Source organism: Camelina sativa, chromosome 20 (genome assembly GCF_030686135.1).
Source record: "Camelina sativa cultivar CO46 ecotype springtype chromosome 20, ASM3068613v1".
In the NCBI taxonomy this organism is placed as follows: Eukaryota; Viridiplantae; Streptophyta; class Magnoliopsida; order Brassicales; family Brassicaceae; genus Camelina; species Camelina sativa.
Genome location: NC_141899.1, coordinates 19,167,493 through 19,186,273, shown reverse-complemented (window position 1 = coordinate 19,186,273; position 18,781 = coordinate 19,167,493). Strand labels below are relative to the sequence as shown.

At 37.7% G+C, this 18,781-nt stretch overlaps 3 protein-coding genes and 1 non-coding gene across 5 annotated transcripts; 1 reads left to right on the top strand and 3 right to left on the bottom strand.

The window, feature by feature from the left end:
• Positions 1–1,183: 1,183 nt before the first annotated feature.
• LOC104770890 (glutamate receptor 1.2) lies at positions 1,184–4,934 on the bottom strand. Its single transcript, XM_010495358.2, has 5 exons — positions 4,212–4,934; positions 2,858–4,098; positions 2,446–2,752; positions 1,978–2,351; positions 1,184–1,883 (listed from the first exon to the last, which is right to left on the bottom strand). Exons 1-5 carry the CDS (start codon positions 4,498–4,500, stop codon positions 1,497–1,499), a joined length of 2,598 nt encoding a protein of 865 aa, XP_010493660.2. The 5' UTR covers positions 4,501–4,934; the 3' UTR covers positions 1,184–1,496.
• A 378-nt stretch (positions 4,935–5,312) lies between these two features.
• Positions 5,313–8,859, bottom strand: LOC147919162 (TPR repeat-containing protein ZIP4). The gene is made up of 5 exons (XM_087505964.1): positions 7,425–8,859; positions 7,055–7,244; positions 6,931–6,963; positions 6,187–6,807; positions 5,313–6,097 (listed from the first exon to the last, which is right to left on the bottom strand). The coding sequence occupies exons 1-5, from the start codon at positions 8,768–8,770 to the stop codon at positions 5,477–5,479; spliced, it is 2,811 nt and encodes a 936-aa protein (XP_087362090.1). The 5' UTR covers positions 8,771–8,859; the 3' UTR covers positions 5,313–5,476.
• Positions 8,860–8,989: 130 nt separating this feature from the next.
• On the bottom strand, positions 8,990–12,637 carry LOC104770889 (FRIGIDA-like protein 3). Its single transcript, XM_087505965.1, has 5 exons — positions 12,270–12,637; positions 11,593–11,666; positions 10,375–11,447; positions 9,986–10,158; positions 8,990–9,630 (listed from the first exon to the last, which is right to left on the bottom strand). Exons 3-5 carry the CDS (start codon positions 11,435–11,437, stop codon positions 9,211–9,213), a joined length of 1,656 nt encoding a protein of 551 aa, XP_087362091.1. The 5' UTR covers positions 11,438–11,447; positions 11,593–11,666; positions 12,270–12,637; the 3' UTR covers positions 8,990–9,210.
• A 4,695-nt stretch (positions 12,638–17,332) lies between these two features.
• Positions 17,333–18,510, top strand: LOC104770886 (uncharacterized). Of its 2 annotated transcripts, none has more exons than XR_015593544.1 (3): positions 17,333–17,447; positions 17,588–18,010; positions 18,100–18,510. It is a non-coding gene; the product is annotated as an uncharacterized LOC104770886 (transcript). The 2 variants fall into 2 exon arrangements; XR_015593543.1 differs by having other exon boundaries at positions 17,348–17,479.
• The last annotated feature ends 271 nt before the right edge of the window (positions 18,511–18,781 follow it).

Below are 18,781 nucleotides of genomic sequence, written 5' to 3'. Positions count from 1 at the left end.
TTCTTAATTAATATAGTAGGATTTACACTATAAATTCTAATATTTCAGATGTATCCTTTTTTTTTTTTTTGTCAACCATTGGGCCACAACTGGCCGGCCCAGTAGCCAAATTCCTACATAGGAGTCGAGACTCGATCCCGGGTGTGATGATGTCTTCTACAAATAGACTTACTTCCTACCACTGTACTAATGTCACTTCACATGTATCCCTTCTTTATTAATTGGGAAAGTACGTTTTTGAACTTAACCTTAAAAAGTGTAAATAATTACATCACAATGCCATTACAAATATAGGTTATAAAAAAACAAATTTCATTTTTAGATAAAAATGTCAAATATTAATTTATTCAATTTAGTTATTTTAGAAAAACAAAAATACATTATTAATTTCAAAAGACAAATATATCCAATCAAAATAAACATAGAAAATTTGATATCTAACTTACCATATTAATTTTTCATTAATTATTATATTTCTCCTCTTATTTTCGTGTGATTCTATTTTTGTTAAGCCAGATATGAAAGTTTTATCAATATAACTAATTATTTTTAATATTATGGACTATATAATATAAAATACAAAAAGTTATAGAGATGTATAATATTGGATCAAGTGATCCTAGGACCCTCATAGTCATGGGCATATAATCCAAAACCGATTTGGATCGGTTTTGGTTTATCTGTCAAAAGAGATCGGTTTCTGTGTTGATTGGGAATCAGATTTCGGTTTTAAACCGATCCGAACCGAAATCCGTTCGGTTATCCGCTAAATTGAATGGAGGATTCAAACCTCGCACCTTGAGATTAAGGGACACACTCTAGCCATCTGAGCTATTCCAACTTTTTGATTTTACTCTCCAAATGATTTATATAAGGGATTCGGTTTAAGTTTGGATTTTTTAAAAATGAAAACTAATCCGAATCCGAACAAATCCGATCCGAAAAACAGTCGGATTCTAAATGGATTCTATATATCCCAACCCAAAATCCAAAAAATCCGATCCGATCCGAACCGAAAATTCAAACGCCAAGACTTACTGAAAATCCCCTAAGAATTAAACGTTTAATTTGTTTCACAACATGTTTTTTTATATATGTGAATGTCAATTTACATTGCGTAAGTGCTTTCAATATTACCTAAAAATGGATCATAGCGGATATCTCATTTGGAAAGCACTGTCCAGAAATTAATCAGTGGGAGGTATATCTTGCTACCAAAAACTCATAAAGTGGTTCTGAATGGTCACACTACAATTTACAAATTGATCACAATCATTTACACTCTCAGACGTAAGCCAGTTTGGATCAAGAACTAATGGAACATTGAAGATGGGCAAGGTTGTTCTGAGAGGCTCCAAGGTCAGAGTTAGAGTCAGAGTCAAAGACGTAACAGTACCACATCGCAACAATTGTGTAAGCTATAGGGTGATGCAAAAGAACAGGAACATCGACTTCACTTGTAGTAGATGGACCTTTTGCTCTATGTTAATCAGTACTTACGGTCTGTTACGTTGAGCCATTTGAACGGCATTTTCGCCAATGGGGTCATCGAGGGGACTAGGATGGATAGTTCTTGTGAAGTGAATCATGAAATGTCTAAGTCGTCGTGAGAGGAATATATTGGCCGAGTTCACAAGAACTTCCCATCTTTCTTGGAGCCAGAGAATGAGAAGTACTGCAAGGGCAATAGCGAATGAAACTCCGGTGATCATAAACAAACCGCGGAATCTATAAAGGGTTATAGGATTTGATGTATCATCGGTTGTGTATGGAAGTTGTTTATCAAACCATCTTCTCTCCATCTCGTTTAGCCTCTCGCTCGTCCTTAGCTTTGCGATCTCCCTGGACACAGTATGCACCAACTCTGAGCCTTTCTGGAACATCTGAAACGTGGTTAAACAAACAAAACATTTATTATCAGAAAGTAACAAGAAGATGAAGAGTAAAGAGACAGATAATGCACAATATGACACATACAAAGCCAAAACCATTGGTGGTAGATTGTGTCTTGACCATGAGAAAATGTGCAGGATATTCGCCAAGGACGACTTTGAGGTATGGCAACTCGCTGACAATATATGAGACAGTTTTGTTCAACAAGGCTTGTGCATAATCTTCTGAAGTATTGAGACCCAATAATCTCATTGCTCGGAGGCTGGAATTGGTGAGGGCCGCATTTGCGATGTGGGAACCCGAGAGGTGACCCACATAGTCTTCATTGGAGTTAAATCGTATCTGTTGCACCGTCATCATTGATGTCAATGTTGCAGTGTAACTTGTAACCAATATGAGCACTGCAAATACCCAGACTGTAACTACAAATCTTGACAAGTTGTGTTTTAGCTTCTCCCCTGTCACACATAGTGAGCAGCAAAAAGTAAGCATCTCTTTCAATCTTTTCTGACCAAGATTGGCATATACAAATGTGAAATGGTGATTACTTACTATGAGCATAAACAAGGGTAGAGAATCCAAACCAAAGCACAACTCCAATTTGTTGTGGCCAAGATCCTTGGAACTCAGGGTTCTCAGGTCTTTCTATCAACCAAACTATAATACCCGTCAAGACAAAGAAAGCTGCACTTGTTATCCAAAGGTCTGGTGTTAGAGGTTCGAAGAACACCCACATACTTCTCTCCTTTGCTGCTACAATTCCAAGACCCATTTCGGTGAATGGCAACGTAAAATCAACATACGTCGATCTATTAAAAGTGATTGTAATATCTCCCACGGCAGCATCATATTTGTCTTTCTAAGGGATGCAACACAAAAATTTCAATGGAAGTGATTCAGTTTCCACACACGCTACATAGATGAAAAAGTACTTGTAATCGTAAAATCGACCCATGGTTAGTACCTGGCTATGAAGTGCATATGCAAGATTGTCATAGTTACTTCCATTGCGCCAACGGATGTACTCCACTTCATAGTTGAAAGGTGCAATGGAAGCCTGAAAGACGTCTATACAGAACCCTTCGACATATGTTATCTCATGTGTGACTGGATCAGTATCTACCTTCATCAGTCTTGGGAATCTATTGCTAGATGTAACAAGAACCCTCAGCTTTTTTCTATCGCTCTCTCTTCGAATACTACCTTTTGGACTTTGAGCCGACCCACCGGGCCAAATTATGGTCTCCAGCTTGTCATGAGTAGAAGATAAATGTCTTCTATTGCTGAAACTACCATTAGAATTCCAGAATCCTATCCTTCTCTCACCTGATCCTATCATATTCACAATCTCAAACTTGTCTGACAACAACTTCTTATCATTCAATTGGAAATCACCACTCAAACCCTTAAACCTACTCTCTGTGATTGCCTCAAGGAAAGTTGATGATATATTTGGCATCCTTGTAACTTCAGCTGCACTCGCCAGAGCCCAAGCGATATCGTGAGCCCATACGCCAGAGATACTCAACCGAGTAATCTCACCTTCAATAACTTCTTCAACAGGGAGTGATCTCCTCCATCTCAAAGTGAAGTTGTGAAGCTCTTTTGACGATGGTATATAAGACTTGAAACCAACCACACCTTCCATTGCCTCCTTTGCGAAATTATCAACGGACTCATGTAAACTGCTCATGCTTCTGGCAGTTAGAATCCAAGCAAACCCGTCACCCATCATCCCTAATTTCTCAACACATGGGAAAAGACGAGTTGCAATAACTTCAGACAAATGAACAACAAAGACAGTAGTTCCCAAGTCCTTCAGCTTCTGTAACCGATCCATCAAAGAATCCTCACTTGAAGAGACAGTAAAACCAATCTTGGACTTTACACGAATGTTGTTCTCATGGAAACGGTCCACCATGGGTTGCATACTTTCTCTCCAATCATCATGATTTTCATAAACAAGAGCAACACTGTTCCAATCAAACCCATTGATGAAAGCTGTCATTCCCATAGCCTCTGAGGCAGAATCATGTGTGACTTGAATCAAGTGACTGTAATTGCTCAATGACAATGACATGGGAGAGTTAAGTGATATCACAGGAACCCTAGCTTTCTCTCCAAGTTCCGCCATAAGCTTCGCTTCTAGCAACGAGTTCCCGCCAATTATGGCTTCCACTCCTTGTGTTTGCAGCAACTCTACAACTGTTTCACTCACAAAAATTGTGAGTTGTACACGAATATTCACAAAAACAAAAAATGGAGACAGAGAAGAAGGTGATTTGTGTTGAGAGGTTGAAGGTTAAAGGAGTATGTACCAGAAGCAAGACCAAGGAGAGGCTCTCCATGAGAATCTCTGACTAAGAGAGAGACTCTGGTTTTGTAATCATTATGAATAGCGTAGAAATCGGAAAGCGCCATGGAAACCGAGCTTCTCACTATCTTCCCTTCCACGGAACGCAAATCCAAAACCAACCCGACTCCGACCCGAACCCGTTTATCATCATCGTCGTTTTGACTCGAAGCAAAACAGTTGGGGATGAAGAAAAACAGAACAAGAAGAAATGAGAGCAGAACAGAGTTTTGAATACAACAAAATCTCTCCATTATTAAACTTTCCAACTACAGAGGAGGAAGAAGATGAAACCACACGTTTGCTGCCTTACACAATTTTTTTTTTTGTTTTTTTCTATCTATATAACTGATTTTAAGCTTTTAGCCAACCCATGCTGTTTTACATTTCCTCTATTCTATTAAAATATAAATTAAAAAATCGCATGTTAGAAGAAGAAAAGTTCAAAGTTAACGAATTTGTTGGAGGATGACAATAGTCAACGGATTACAATTAAAAGAATAAAAAGAGAAATTTCGTAGTACTAAAGGCTTGTACTCTTTCGTATCTGAAGTCATTGTTTTTGGATAAACCGACTATAATGTATAATGTTTAGTGACGAAAGTAAGAAAGAACAATATATGAAAAATGAAGAATCTATTGGACATCATTAATCGACTGACCAAGTTTTAGCAGAAAAAAAAAAAAATTCAACCCCATAGCTTTTGGATAGTATTTTCCTTAATTCTGTGCCGACAGAACTATTCAACAAGTACTTAGTGTGAGGATTACATATATTAGACGGTCAAAGATATCTAGAAGTAGAAGAAAATGGTGAGGGTCGTCTCATCTCAAAAGTAAACGATCTCATATGATAAAAAGTCAGTCAACTTCCTCTGCAATCTTTAAGTTTTCTAGGCCTCCACCTAAAACTAAGTGCATTCATAGTAACTATACACGACCACCAAACTATTTCTATCATAAAATCTACGGTCAAATGAATTTTGATCTTAGTTTGATTTGCATAACTCCCATGAGAGATGAATGTTATGATCTTAGAGGAGATTATTATGTTTGCTAGATGCTAGGAGACAACCTATTCAAACTTAGATGGATGTTTGGGATCTTCTAATCCCGATTAGAAGAATAGGTGTAATACATGTTTCAAGAAGTCTTTTTCTAGTGGATTTGGTGTATTCTATATATCGATTTATGACAGTTAAACTATGTAAACAGTTATAGTGACTGACACTATGCAGAAGGAGCTTTGGTCTGAAAACCAGCCAAGTAATCTTGCATACAAGCTTTATAAGTATCCATACCTGTAACCTTCTCAGCAATTTCCAAACCGATGCTCAGCCATTTTTTAGCGGTCTCAAACTGTCCTAGCCTCACGGGCAATGCTGCTCGGTTCCAAGCTGTCATTGCGAGCCATTTCCCTTCTTCAGTCGGGTATTCCCCTTCTTTTAAACCAACCATGATTCTGTATGCTTGTTTGTACATCTTTTGGATCGCTTCTTCATCCTCTGTATCACCTTTGTGGACGCTGGATATGGAGATCAGCTTCCTGATTATGAGAGCTAGGGTTGGGTAATCTGGTGAAGCAGATGCGATCAGAGCGGATAGGCATTCGTTAAGAGCAAACGTTGACACGTCCGGGTTGGACCGTGGGCTTTGAGAGGCGAAAACTCCAACTTGGAGAAGATAGTTATAGTTGCAAGACTTGGAACCAGCAAACGTCTTTACAACAAGTAGCTGGAATGCAGAATTGTTGAGCCTTCCGTGTATGTCATATGCAATTAAGGTGTACATGAAGATAAATTCTGGCTCCATGATACAATCTTTACCATCTGAGAGCGAAGAAGACATAATCTGCATATATCTAACCATACATTAGTGCACTGGAAGGTAAAACTCAGCAAGTAATGGTGCTAATATTAACAAAGAGGCGAGTAAGAGACCTTTCCAGCTCTCACGAGTAGTTCTCCAGCGAGTTTCACTTCGGTTTCAGTCAGTGCGCTCTTGTTTTGCTTCTCTAAAGCATTCATAGCAGTAACACTTAGTATTATAGACCGGCAAATCATCATTTTGTTTTCTTCCGACTCATCAGTATCCAAATAGCCGTAAAACTCCGACGCCAGCCTCATGAATTCACCACAGAGCTCATACTTCTTTGCACTCCCACATCTTGACCCAAGATTCCAGCAAGTCACAGCAAACCAATTCTGTTCTCGTTTTCCAGTCTCTCCTGATCCAAAGAAACGTTCTGCCCCAATCGTCGCTGACCGGCTCTGAGCTTGCAACATAAATTCAAGCGCTTGTGTTTCACTGCCAATGTCCTGGGTCAGTATAGTGACTAAGGTACGGAAGACCACGACCTCTGTGGTTGGCATGGTCTTTCCTGAGATATGGAAACTGAGAAACTTCGAAAGAGAAGCAATAGCAACTGGAAGCGCTTGGCAAGAAATAGCTTCATGCGCTGAAAGGGACAGATAATCTGAAGAAAAATCAAGGCAGGACGTCATTGCATTGATCTGACCGATGGCACAACTGTGATCCTTCTTTTGCAAGTAGATCTTGAACTGCAAGAATCAGAAGCAAAGAGATGTTGCTTAATAGGATTTATTCCAAACAATCTCAAATTGCTAGGTAGCTGAAGGCCATATGTTGAATAAAAGCGTACTGTGGGGAAAACGACATTTTACCTTAAGAAAAGAGCAAGCAATATTAGGCTCAAGCTGCAGAGACAGAAAACTAGTTAGCAATTCTGAGTGAAAGATCCAACTAGGAGAACAGTTGGATATAGAAGTTCCATAGATAAATGTGTACCTTTTCAGCTTCATCTATGTATTCAAGAGCTCGATCTAGCTGAGAGAGCCCGAGGTAGCAAAGACACAAAACCCTGAAGCCTTTGGCTCTAAAAACTCTATTTTCTATATCATGTGGGATATAGAGCATTGATTTCTCATACATCTCTGCACTTATCTCATAATCTTTAACACGGAAATGATCTGAAGCACTGTAAAACAGCAAGAGAAACCCATATTAGATTCCCAGGACACTTTGGGAAAAAAAAAACAACAGAAACCAATCAATTGCTGTGGCCAAGTTGAATCACTCAGTTGACTAAATAAGCAATAACTTAGACACACCAATGTAACCAAAGGAGATGACAGTTACATGAATGGCAAAAACATACCTGTTCCAGAGAACAGAATGTATTGCCTTCCTCTCCTTGGTCACTGCTTCACCAGCAAAGAGAGCAACAACTCTCTCGTCTGATACCAGCTGAGCCACAACATTCGCCCTAATTCTCGAACCATTATCACCTCCTCTACTCTCACCAAGCACCCGATGGGCCACTCTAAGCGCTGCCTTTGCACTAACATGACACCTTCCCAGTAGACCTAAGAACACACCCTTCGCAGTTTCTGCTCCAGCAGTCCCCACAACCTCAAAATATGCTTCCACAGCAGATACCCACACTGCCTCTGGAATGTCTTTGTTTCCCACCATACCTCTCAGCTCCTTCTCTGCCTCACTATGCCTCCCAAGCCCTAACCAAGCTTTCATCGCCAACACAGGTAATGAAGCATGTTGATCAGCTACATCACTACCATTTCCTCCATTCCTGAGAACTTTCACACATTTAATCACACTCTCGAACTCTCCCTTTTGCAAGTGCACTGCTGAGATGAAACGGAGAGTTTTGATTCTCATGGTAGTGAACTCCATTGTGTCTTCCCGAGTTTTTGCTGTACCCAGCCCCTTCTCACAAAGATCTAACGCCTCATTCATGAGCCTGAGAGCATCGTTTAGACTGCAGTCTTCGTCCTCTCTGGCCAAGGAGCTTTTACCAAACGCGAGAAATTGATTTGAGAGCGATTTGTAATGCTCCGGTGAGCCAAACAACAGATTCTTCGCTCGATTAAGCAACGTTACAGCTAAATTCCGATCAGAAATTTCCCAAGCAGTTTGAGATCGCGCTAGATTTAGATCCAGAAACAGTTTCTTTTCACCGGCATCGGAAATTTTCGCGATATCAATTTTGGAAACGATTTCGGTGGCTCTCTCGAAGCAATCGGAGGCGAGATCGAACTTTTTGAGACTATGCCACACTAGACCAGTCCGATAGTAGAGGATAGAGGACTTAATCGTCGGAGATGGGACTCCGTTGACATCCTTAGCGAGAAATAGCATATCGGCGGCGACATGTCTGAGATTCGCGATGCTCTCGGCGGAGGTAGATGAGGACTGGAGAGAGGCGGCGTTAGAGAGGTCAACACAAGCGTTCCAGAGACGAAAGCTGAGCTTCCATATGGTGAGCTTGAAGGAGTTATCCGGAAAAGGAGCGAGTTGACTCAGCCGAGTTAGGGATTGTCTGAGAGAAATAGGGAGAGATTGAGGAAGCGGCTGATTTTTGGAAATGGCTTCAGATTGTTGGATCAAGAGCTCGATATCAGAGAGGAGAGGATGTTGAGTGCGCGACTCGGTTTCCCGATGATGCAGACGGAGGTCCGGCGTGGTGATCTCGGCGATTCGCATTTCGATTGTTGGCGGGAGATATCAGAGAGCGAGAGAATTGGGAATTTCGAACGAGTGAAGATATTTTCAAAATTGAAAATTGAAAAGATATTTAGAGAGAATGGGTTTAGTGTTGGTTTAAGGTCGGTTTGCGTCCATATTTGGCATCATACCGAACCGGTTTAATTAGTAATCACCTGTTGACGGATTATGTATTTTTCTGGAGGCAAGAGAGGAAACAATACAAACATTAAAGATAATTAATAGAAAATTCAAGAGTGTTTTTGTTTTTTTTTTTTTTTTTTTGGGTAGGGTTGATCCTTAAAAATACTAAAATCATCCGTACACAACAACATCAAAGGGAAACAACTAAGGAGAGAGGAGTTAAAAAAGAGCTGCCACACAAGTTAACACCAAAGGGGAGTCCACAGTCACATTTCACCATCGCCTTCTTTTGATCACTAGTGAAAGTAAGGAGGAGGAGCCTGGTACTGATAGCAGTTCCCGTAGAAGTTTCCGTGAGCAGGAGCAGGACTGAAAGTGTAAGTCTGTGGAGCAGGTGGAGGCGGTGCTTGTGCTGCCATGATTGGACCGCTAAGGAACGGTCTGTTGTCATACACATACTGTGGGTACCTTTCAGGGATGACTCTACCATATCCTGTCTTGTTGTTGTTGTCACTGACTCGGGGTTGAGCACCACGTGGTCGTTTTGGCTGAGGCTTTGTGGGTTCTGTTGCTCTCTTTTTCTCTGCTTTGGCCTTCTCGAGCTGGAGAATCCGTTTCTGAAGTGGCTCAACTGGGTACTGCTCTTCCAGGTTATGCTCTTCAATACACTTTATCACAGCTTTAACCCCTGTGAGCTCCCGCTCATTGAACTCATCCTGCATTTGGTACACAAATATAAAATTATGTACGAGAATCTGAAGCTGAATGTAGCATCAGCAAGTACTATGATACCTGATACACCTAAAATAACTGATAATAAATACATCGGTTTTGAGTTATAAAGATTTTTATTAGTCTGAAGTAAAGAGTGATGACAGCTAACTGATGAACAGAGCTCATAAATTTTCCAGGGAGGTGAAATTTACTAAGAGCCAGATGCTCAAGAAAAGGTAACAATAGTTCAATAAAGATCAGACCAATCGTTCTAGGCAACGTCCATTAACAACAAAACCCTTAATTTTCTCTTATAATAGATGTATAATACAAGTTATCAAGTCAGGAAATACTTGCCTGAACAGCAGGAGATGCATTGCCAGGTCTGCCTTGGGAGGAAGATCTCCTTGCCTCAGTCAAGTAAGATTTCAGTAATGCAACAGGAGGGAACTGTTCTGTGAGTTGAAACGCAAATGCCAAGTTAACCGCATCAATCTGTTTTCCACTGTTCATGAGAACTTCAATAACACCTGGAATGAAAGGAACCGCACATCAAAGATTAAGATCCATGCTGAAGGTATAGAATTTGAATATTACTAAAATTGTAAAAACATAATCCACGTAGTGTTTAGGTCCGTGACCAGAAACCTAACTCAGCTACTCACATGAATACAAAACACCAAATTTCCCATCGAAATGTCAACTTGTAAGATAATCAGCCATATCCAAAAATTTAGAGAACAAACCAGGCATTTTTTCTGATAGTCCAAGAGAACGGCACAGCTCAGCTGCCTGACGGCGACGTGAAACCATGGGGATCAGCTTCAAGAGTTCATCCTCCTTAAAGTCGGAAACAATAGCAAAAGTGGCTAGCAGTTGCAGAAATGCATGAGCCTCTAAAGAATTACCATTGCAAGCATCCATGTCAAGAGTTTCCAGCAGTGGATTCCATCCTTCTGCAATAGTTTTTGCTCTCTGCTTAACACTTTCTGAGAGAACAGTGGAAAGGGAGTTGAGGCCCAAACCAGATAACAGTATACTAAGGCACTCCATCAACATGATACAGGTCCTGCGCATGCCCAGGAGGTTAGCGTCTTTCTTTCCATCAGCAGATGGTGCCTCCCTGGGGTAAAACCCTTCCAAAGAGTCCAAGACTAAGCTGGCTGGGTTTGCTGCAGCTCTGAATGCAATAGGAATCTCCTCCTTTAGTGATGCAAGGTTCTTGCGGTTATCTGATACAAACTTATGGAGCCCTGTTGAGTCCATATCCCCGCACAGTTTCAGTAACTGTGGATAAGCCTTCACCTCAAAATTTCCCATCACAGGTGAGATTTGAACATCTTGCACAGTACCATCCGGATTGTCATCGGTAATACTATCAGCAGCAAAGGCATTGGGAGAATCCCTTACAGCATTTTGTGGCCAACGTTCACCAATAGAAGGTTTACTGATGGGAGCATTCTTGTACTTATCCAAAGCACTGTTTATAGTAAACATAGCAGCGTCTCTCTTCTTCTGAAGCCTTTCTAACGATGCCTTCTCCTTAGCCTCAACAGCTGCCTTCTTTTTCTCCAACAGTTCTTGAGCTTTCCTAGTTTTGGTTTCATACTCTTTTTCTTGATCTTCAAGCTCATGAAACCGTCTCTTCAAGGACCTCTCAAGCCCATGAAAATGCTCCTCGAGTTCCTTCCACTTGAGATTAAGTGTTACAGCACGCTGACTTTCAAGTTCAGCAAACGCCTTCTGAAGCTGCTGAATCTTGGACGATGTTGAGTCCATTAGTGAAGCAACTGACCGAGTATCCTCCATCACAAAAGAGCTAAAGAAAAAAGGTAATTTAAGTACAAATTAAAAAAGTCTTGAATAAATAAATCACTCATGTCAGAACTACAAATCTTATTGAAGAATAAGATATCCACAGAGAAACAGGGAGCAATAAACTTCAAACACAAAAAAAAAGTTACCAATTCAAACAAGTCGAATGCCGAAGCTGCAAGTAAAGCTCCAAGATATCCCAAATCCCGAACGACACAAACAACTACAAAAATAAACCATCAAGAACAGAGATACAAAGATCAGTCAAAACTATCAACTGATTCGGGAGTCCAATAACATCTTAAGTCGTTCAAGATAAAAACAAAACAGCTCTCTGTAACAAAAACTCATACTGGATGACTAAGTAAGAAAATGGCCTACAAGCAAGAAAGTAAAAGACAAATGAACTTGAAACCCCCACAAAATTCAACCGATACAAGAAAAAAAAAAAAATCATATTCCTAGAGACACCCACAGAGAAACAACTCATCTTCAAGAACTAATCCGACGAACTTATACAAAAAAAAAAAAAAAAAAAAAAAACTAAGCTGAAACAATACGAATTTCATCAGAGAGCAAACAGATAAACAAAATGAGAGTTTTAAAAAAGACAACTGATTCATTGATTCCGTGAAATTACTACTCAATCCATAACACAAAGAAGCTTCAAGGGCAAAATTCAAAATCCTAGAAGAAATTTTACGCTATTCATGGAGAAATCAGCGAACCCTAGCTACAGTGAACACGAACTCGAGAAGCAAAACAAAGAGAAAACAACACTTCAATAGAAAGAACCAGAAAATAAAATAAAATAAAACAACTTTACCCGGAAGAAATAAAACCGAAGTAAACCCCTAAAAAAAGAAGAAATCAGAAAACTTCAAGAAGCACCGGAAGATCGTAGATCCATGTTGAAGAGCGATCGAGAGAAATCGAGGTTAGGCAGAGAGAGAGAGAGAGAAAGAATGGGAAAGTGAAATCCCTAAAAAGGAAAGAGGAAAGTGGGAAGAGAGGCCAAACAACAAAAAATAAAAAAGCAAAGTGAGATTTTATAACAGACCCTTTTATTAAGCACACCCAATTTTACTTAACTAACTCTCTCTAGTAGGCAGGCACGTGAGTGAGTTGGTCTGGTGTGGACCGTGTGGTGTGGTGGCTCGTCCTTCACCATCATCCCTAGGTCGGACTCGGACCAAGTGACCGGAGTGGTTCTAGTCAAATCCTTTTAAACTTGTGTTGTGTGTCACGTGAGTTTGTCTGAAGCTGCCGGGGAACTTGAATTCCTTGTAATTTACTCTTTCCTCCCTTTATTTTTTTTCTCTTTCCCATTAATTGGTATCTTCACCCTCTCTATGTTTTTTTTTTTGGTACCAACCCTTTTAAATTCCTAAAAACTTCCCTTACCAAACACACACTCAATCTTCAACCTATGTGGCTTCATGCTCGAGGCAATGCTACAAACCTAACTTCACTCTGTCTGAGTCTTAAAGAGAAGACTCAAATCACTATACAAAAAGATTTTTTTTTCATTTATTCAAGATGTGTAGGTACAAGTTATAAATTGCTCATATCTTTCAGTTTGAATGAGACCTTTTCACCAAAAGTGGAACCATCGCTACAAAAAAAAAAAAAAAAAAAAAAAAAAACAAACATCATGTTTGTGTTTACCTCGTAAAAGCATCACACAAATAGGTTTTGTTTATTAATGATGATTACTTATTTGCTTGACCAAATTATATTGTTATATGATCTTAAATACATTAACTTTCTACAAGTTAGCTAAATCGTCTTAACTAATATTTTATAGGTCCTTTATGTCCCAGGGTTTAATGAACAATCGAAATTTGATCGGTTTTCTACATGTTGATAACAAACTACGAGTTTAGTCTATTAGGTCGTAAAACATACTAGTTGGTTCTCTAACCATTATATCAACTATTAATTTGTGTTATGAGTTCAGATGTTTTTTTATTCAATTCCTTACAATTTGTTTCTTTCTTTGATTCATGATTCTCTGTGAATATTTTGATGCCTAACGCTTATCTCAAATTCCTACATCGTTTTCAGATTTCGTTTGTTATTCTAATCACTAGGAAAGCGACCCGTGCGTTGCCGCACGGGGAGGTGAAATCCTAAATTGAAATTTAAAATTTGTAATTCATCCTAAATTCTTTATTTTCTCAATCAATTTGATCATTTTCACTTCTTGCTATTGCTTTCAACTGATTAAAAAGCCAAAAATTCATTTCAATGTTATTATATTTTAGGTTGTCACACACAAAAGTAAGCCTTTTTTAGAGCTTGATTTACTATAAACATTACTTTTAACCATATATAAAATTTCATTTATGTTTGTCTCCGACCATATGGTGCTATATATTGGTATCCTTTCTTAATTCGCTATTAGAAATTGTCTTTGTTGTTGATCATTATCAATCGAAATACATACGAGACTGCTTCTCTCTTTGTTTATTTACTGTATAGAGAAAATACTAAATGCCACTTGTCGAAGGAAGGTCGAAGATTGGGATCGGAGTAGATGGCTGGATTGAGTTTTGTTTCCCCTTCACTTTGATACGCGATTTCTCTTTCCATAGATTACTGATTCACAAATCACAATCAATATTCCGATGATGTAAGCAAGTGGAGTTTGTATACAAATGATTTACTATGAACATTACTTTTAACCATGTATAAAATTTCACTTATGCTTGTGGATGTTTTTTTCTCTCACTTTTAGATATGTACAAAACCAAGTTTTATATGACCGACCAATCAAACCTAATGGGTTAATATAGAGTAACTCACATTCTTCAGCTACAACTTTTAGAGATATATATTTGGCTATAATGTTTTCCACAGTTACATGCATGTTGGTGTCACGTTTTCCCTCAAAAGACCCCCTTCTTTCCTCCCTTTTAATGGGTTAATCTTGATTGCCTTATTTCCTACTAACACATTTGATACATGGATTTGTAATATTTGCTTCAAATCACATATTCCTCTTTGGAAAAGAAAAAAAAGCAAGACGTAACAGACTAAGAATGCATATAGACAAAAACTTGTACACTCATCAGCTATTCAATCAAAGCAATTCAATTAAACTACAAAAGTTCAGAAAATTAATAAAATATAGAACAGAGGATTTTATGTTGGTCTCTCCCAATCCATCCCATTCCACCGTGTCGGCTGCTCTCCTTCCAGGCTGCATCCCCCTCTATTTGATTTCCCACTTATGTCTATGAATCGGTACCATCATGTTTTTCAATAAACGACAGCGAAAACGAAGTTGATATGGTGAAACAGGTGATAATAATATCTCACCTTTTGATGTTCTCTTCTTTATGTTAATCACTAATTTTATAAATTTCTTGCATTTTCTTTTTTTTTGGCAGATTCCAGATCACTCTAAAAGTGACTGTTATACATTATGTTTTTAAAAAGTTGTATATACAGATTAGAAAGTCATCATCAAAAACTAAATAAGTTACCTTTAGTAGATCTTTTCTTTCTAACTTGACTTGTCATTTGGTCGTGCTTACGCTTTCTAGAATTTGATTTTGTGTTGTCACAAGTATGTCTGGCTTTTTCTTCGGCACTCTCTATTTCCATGCTCATTTGTAATATTTCTATATATTATTAAAATGTTTGATATCCAGAAAGTATAAGAAATTATAATTCAACTAAAATTTTTAAAAACTTTATTTACAAAAAATGTAAGCTAACCTGGATCATGAACATCTAATGGACATCCTACAAAAAAAAAAAAAATTAACATTTATACCATGTTTGTTAGAAAAAAATAAATAGGTTAAAATAAGAACATATATAAAATTATAATTATACCATGTTTAAAAAAAAAATTTGGCTTATCCGTAGCTCTAGCATCACTGCATATTATCATGCCTCTCGTATCTTGGTTTTGGTTTTTCCAAAAAGTCAAAAAATAATATTTGCACATTGAGAATTAAAAACATTAGCCATGCAAAAAATATGGCACACGTACTTAATAACATTAGTCATGCAAAAACATGAAAACCGGAAAGGCTAAAAATTTTGAAGAGACTAAAAGTTAACAAAACTAAGATTAATGTATGAACTTAATAGTGTCGATTAACAGTAATAATAATCTAACCGAAAACACTACAGGTCATTCGCAGCAAAAATATTAAATTACCTTAAATTAGAGACTGATGCTTGAAAGTTAAAAAACACTTCAATAATACAATTCTTTAGTACTCAGAAAACAATTGTTCGAAACTTGTTTATGTAGTCAAGAAAAGTTTATATATAATAAACAAAGAGGTGTAAGACATAGAGGTGTGAAATGTAAATGTGTTGAAATTAATAGATGTGAAACATGGAGGTACAACAAAGAGATGTAACACATAGAGGTGTGAAATTAAAAGGTGTAAAAATTAATAGATGTGATTTTTGAAACCAGGAGGTACAACAAAGAGATGCAAAGACTAAGGAGGTGTGATTTAAAAGGTATAAAAATTAATGGATGTGATTTTTGAAACCAGGAGGTACAACAAAGAGATGCAAAGACTAAGAGGTGTGATTTAAAAGGTGTAAAAATTAATAGGGGTGATTTTTGAAACCAGGAGGTACAACAAAGAGATGCAAAGACTAAGAGGTGTGATTTTTGAAAGATGGGGGTGCGATGAAAAGACACGATTAATAATTTTAAACCGTTGGATTAAAACTGGAACTAATCTCATCAGTTGGATTAAAAGTTGACACAAAAAAGTGGGTTTGCTATTATATATAGGAGGTACAACAAAGAGATGTAACACATAGAGGTGTAAAATTAAAATGTGTAAAAATTAATAGATGTGATTTTTGAAACCAGGAGGTACAACAGAGATGCAACAACTAAAGAGATGTGATTTAAAAGGTGTAAAAATTAATGGATGTGAATTTTGAAACCAGGAGGTACAACAAAGAGATGCAAAGACTAAGAGGTGTGATTTAAAAGGTGTAAAAATTAATGGATGTGATTTTTGAAACCAGGAGGTACAACAAAGAGATGCAAAGACTAAGAGATGTGATTTTTGAAAGATGGGGGTACGACGAAAAGACACGATTAATAATTTTAAACCGTTGGATTAAAACTAGAACTAATCTCATCCGTTGGATTAAAAATTGACACAAAAAAGTGGGTTTGCTATTATATATAGATTTCTTATTTCGTTTGTCCTTCTAACTTGATGTTAATTAAATCATACAAAATTTCGAAGTGTACGTGCTAGCATAGTCTTTGTGGATACGATCTCATATATACTGTTGCGTGTGATTGCAATTACAGTTGTTGAATTCGATTAGAACCTGTCACATCATTTTGGATATATTTGAATTCGGACAAGTGACGCTTCTTTTGGAGATTATAGTATTTATTTACCCCATGAATTAACGCGAGTCATTAGGGGCAAGATTTTATAAAATAATAAAATTACTATGCGTTGGTAAATTACAGCTTCTCTCATTCATTATTTTGGGTTACGTCTATTCATTTTCTTGAAATCTTATACAGTATTAGTGAATTGCCTTATTTCTTATGGATATCGTCATATTTTAGTATTTGATTTTGTCCAAACCATCATAAACACCAAATGAATTAAAGAAATCAAAAAGCGAAATATCAAATGGAAAATAATTTGTCCATCTCTTAAAAACTGATGATAGACAAATTTGATCATGAATAATAGAAGAAAGAAACGTTAAACACGCAAAAGACCAATTTGGTTTGAGTCTTTACGTTGTTCAGTGTTTTTTTCTTCTTTTCCCCGGCCCATTCTTTACGAACTTTTGTTTGATTTTTCCACAAGGCAAGGGACCATCCAAGTCTGTAGACTTGCTCAACAACAGGTTTTCGTTTATATTATTCAAAGTCCTTTTGTCATTCATTAACACTCACAACAGGTTTGCTCAACACACATGCACAAGATCACCACGGCGACTAAGACCAAACCTCTCCTCTTTTTATTTCTTATTTTCATTTGTGAGTTCCTTACAAATTTCCCGCAATATTTTGTGAGTTGTTATCATCAGCTTTAAGTCAACTCATTCTTTTTTATTTTTTTTAATGTGAAGAATCTCCAATTGCATTGTTGCTATTTATAATTTATTATTTGGTTCCAGGATATATGATGGTGTGTAAGGTTTTTGCAATTTTCTTTGGGAATAGTCTATGTTTGCTGCTTCTACTGTCTAGCTTGGCCGATGCGAATCAGGCCAACATTGATTGCTTGAAGACCTTTAAATCTCAAGTAGAGGATCCAAATGGGTATTTATCAAGTTGGGAGTTTGGGAACCAGACTGCACAAGGTTTTATCTGCAAGTTCAGTGGTGTGACTTGTTGGCATGATGATGAGGATAGGGTTTTCAGTATTATGCTCTCTGGTTATGGTCTCGGAGGAGTGTTTCCTCAGGGGATTAAGCTATGTTCTGATTTGACTCATCTAGACCTTTCTAGAAACAACTTCTCTGGACCTTTACCATCCTACATTTCCTTGTACTCTCCAGTTATTACGACTCTAGACCTATCCTACAATAGTTTTTCTGGTGAGATCCCTATGTTGATCTCAAACATTACTTTTCTGAACACTCTTCAGCTTCATCATAACCAGTTCACGGGTACTCTTCCTCCCCAGCTAGGGCAACTTAGACGGCTCAACACGTTCTCAGTGGCTGACAATCGTCTCGAAGGTCCAATCCCAAAGTTTAACAGTGCCAGCATTACCTCAGAGAGTTTTGCTAATAACCTGAATCTGTGCGGTAAGCCTCTGGTCTCTGGATGAATGTAAGATGACTTCGACCAACTCTCATGGTAAAGTTGTTATTTTAGCGGCACTAGGTGGATTTACCGTGGCAGCATTTGTCGTTGGAATAATTCTGGGATTCTTTTGTTCTACTATTTCTGTAGAGCGGCTGTTATTCAGAAAAAGCCGATAAATGGTCTTGTACGAAATGACATCCACAAATGTTTAGTTCTGAACAATTACATATTTTCAAATTTGTTAAAAGGAGTTAAAAAAAAAAAAAGCTTATAAACAAATTGATAATTTTTTTTGTCCATCTCTAGCAAAAAAAAAAAAAAAAAAAAAGGATGATATGCTATGCAAACCCACATTTATTTTATTTTTAGAATTTGTATTTTTGTCGCTTTTACACCATGATCAATAAACATCTAACACAAAAATTGGCCGATTAAATTAATAGAGATATAAAAACTGAAAAGAAAATGCTTTATCAAATTTAATCCGGAGCCGGCACTAAAACCACCAGCCGAAGGGAAATGAAGAGTCTTGTGTCCTGTGAAGTCAAAACATCTTT

Coding starts and splice junctions, on each gene's coding strand:
- LOC104770890 (XM_010495358.2), bottom strand. CDS start 4,500: ATGGAGAGATTTTGTTGTATTCAAAACTCTGTTCTGCTCTCATTTCTT. Junction 4,099..4,211: donor TCTCCTTGGTCTTGCTTCTG/GTACATACTCCT, acceptor TGAGTGAAACAG/TTGTAGAGTTGCTGCAAACA. Junction 1,884..1,977: donor CCACCAATGGTTTTGGCTTT/GTATGTGTCATA, acceptor ACCACGTTTCAG/ATGTTCCAGAAAGGCTCAGA.
- LOC147919162 (XM_087505964.1), bottom strand. CDS start 8,770: ATGCGAATCGCCGAGATCACCACGCCGGACCTCCGTCTGCATCATCGG. Junction 7,245..7,424: donor CATTCTGTTCTCTGGAACAG/GTATGTTTTTGC, acceptor GCTGTTTTACAG/TGCTTCAGATCATTTCCGTG. Junction 6,964..7,054: donor ACATAGATGAAGCTGAAAAG/GTACACATTTAT, acceptor CTGTCTCTGCAG/CTTGAGCCTAATATTGCTTG.
- LOC104770889 (XM_087505965.1), bottom strand. CDS start 11,437: ATGGAGGATACTCGGTCAGTTGCTTCACTAATGGACTCAACATCGTCC. Junction 10,159..10,374: donor ACTATCAGAAAAAATGCCTG/GTTTGTTCTCTA, acceptor CTTTCATTCCAG/GTGTTATTGAAGTTCTCATG. Junction 9,631..9,985: donor ATGCATCTCCTGCTGTTCAG/GCAAGTATTTCC, acceptor TACCAAATGCAG/GATGAGTTCAATGAGCGGGA.